Raw genomic sequence first — 1,138 nt, 5'->3', positions numbered from 1 at the left:
CCACTGCATTATACTCTCCTGCTGGGCCCTCACGTGTGTTTGAAACTGGCTGCAGCATCTTGGACCACTGGAGTGGTGGTGGAGTCAGGNTGGTGGAGTCAGCCCAGGTCACCTGCATCTTCAGTCTGCCCTTCTGTGGCACAGGAAAGATTCAGCACTTTTTTGGTGACATCATTCCTGTAGTGAAACTGGCCTGTGTTGGTACCTCCCACATTGAGATTGTGATGTTCGCTGTCTCCGTGCTCTTCATCATGACTCCCTGTTTGCTCATCCTGTGCTCCTACCTGCAAATTCTTGTAACCATCGTGAGAATCCCTTCTGCAACTGGCAGACGCAAAGCTTTCTCCACTTGTTCATCTCACATCCTGGTTGTTTCTCTGTTCTATGGCACTGCCTTGTTCACTTATCTTCAGCCAAAGACATCACACACTCCAGAAACAGACAAAGCAACTGCACTCATGTACACAGTGGTCACACCTGCTCTGAATCCTGTTATCTATACCTTGCGGAACAAGGAAGTAAAGGAAGCCTTTCAAAAGGTAACACAGAGGAATCCTCTTAGACAAATGGCCTAAACTGGCCGTAGTAGATGAAACTTACACTATTTATACAGATGAAAGTTACCCAACGTTTTATGATCCCTCTACTAATATACATTGTCCTTAAAGTATTTATTGCAATTGATTGGGAAACATTTGCAAATGTTGTACATTTTTCAATGTGTTTAAGCAAAAAGCAACTATGCAGTAGGATCTTCAAATTATTTACCTTTCATTCAATCAATAAATTACCAAACATTTCTTGTGTCCTGGACACTATTCATTTTTTCCTTTTCCATTGGTACTAGGATTAAGGCTCATACCCCTTACACCATTTCACTGAGGAACATGAAATATTCTTGTGGGACAGAATTTAAAAAATGAATAGGAAGGAATCAGTACACTTTTGGTGTCAAATACATGCCGTAAGAATTTAAGTTCTTAAGTGATGTGTGCTCCCTTAATTACTTAGCTCTCTATACTTAATAATCATGCATCTTAAATAATCAACTGTTAATAAATACTGTTGAGTGATATACACTGTAACACAACTCTAAGTATTTAAACTTCCTGAGTGTTTAAAGTGTCTAATATGTAAA

The 1,138-nt window shown here is 39.9% G+C and overlaps 1 protein-coding gene across 1 annotated transcript; it reads left to right on the top strand.

The window, feature by feature from the left end:
- Positions 1-6: 6 nt before the first annotated feature.
- On the top strand, positions 7-575 carry LOC100477117 (olfactory receptor 10A5; the record flags this gene model as incomplete). Its single annotated transcript, XM_011218119.2, is given in 2 exon segments — positions 7-90; positions 93-575. Coding segments are annotated over 2 exon segments (567 nt in total), but the record flags the coding sequence as incomplete, so codon positions are not given.
- Between the last annotated feature and the right edge of the window lie 563 nt (positions 576-1,138).

This window comes from Ailuropoda melanoleuca, unplaced genomic scaffold, assembly GCF_002007445.2.
Source record: "Ailuropoda melanoleuca isolate Jingjing unplaced genomic scaffold, ASM200744v2 unplaced-scaffold76141, whole genome shotgun sequence".
Lineage (NCBI taxonomy): Eukaryota > Metazoa > Chordata > Mammalia > Carnivora > Ursidae > Ailuropoda > Ailuropoda melanoleuca.
This window is presented reverse-complemented; position numbering and strand designations above follow the sequence as displayed.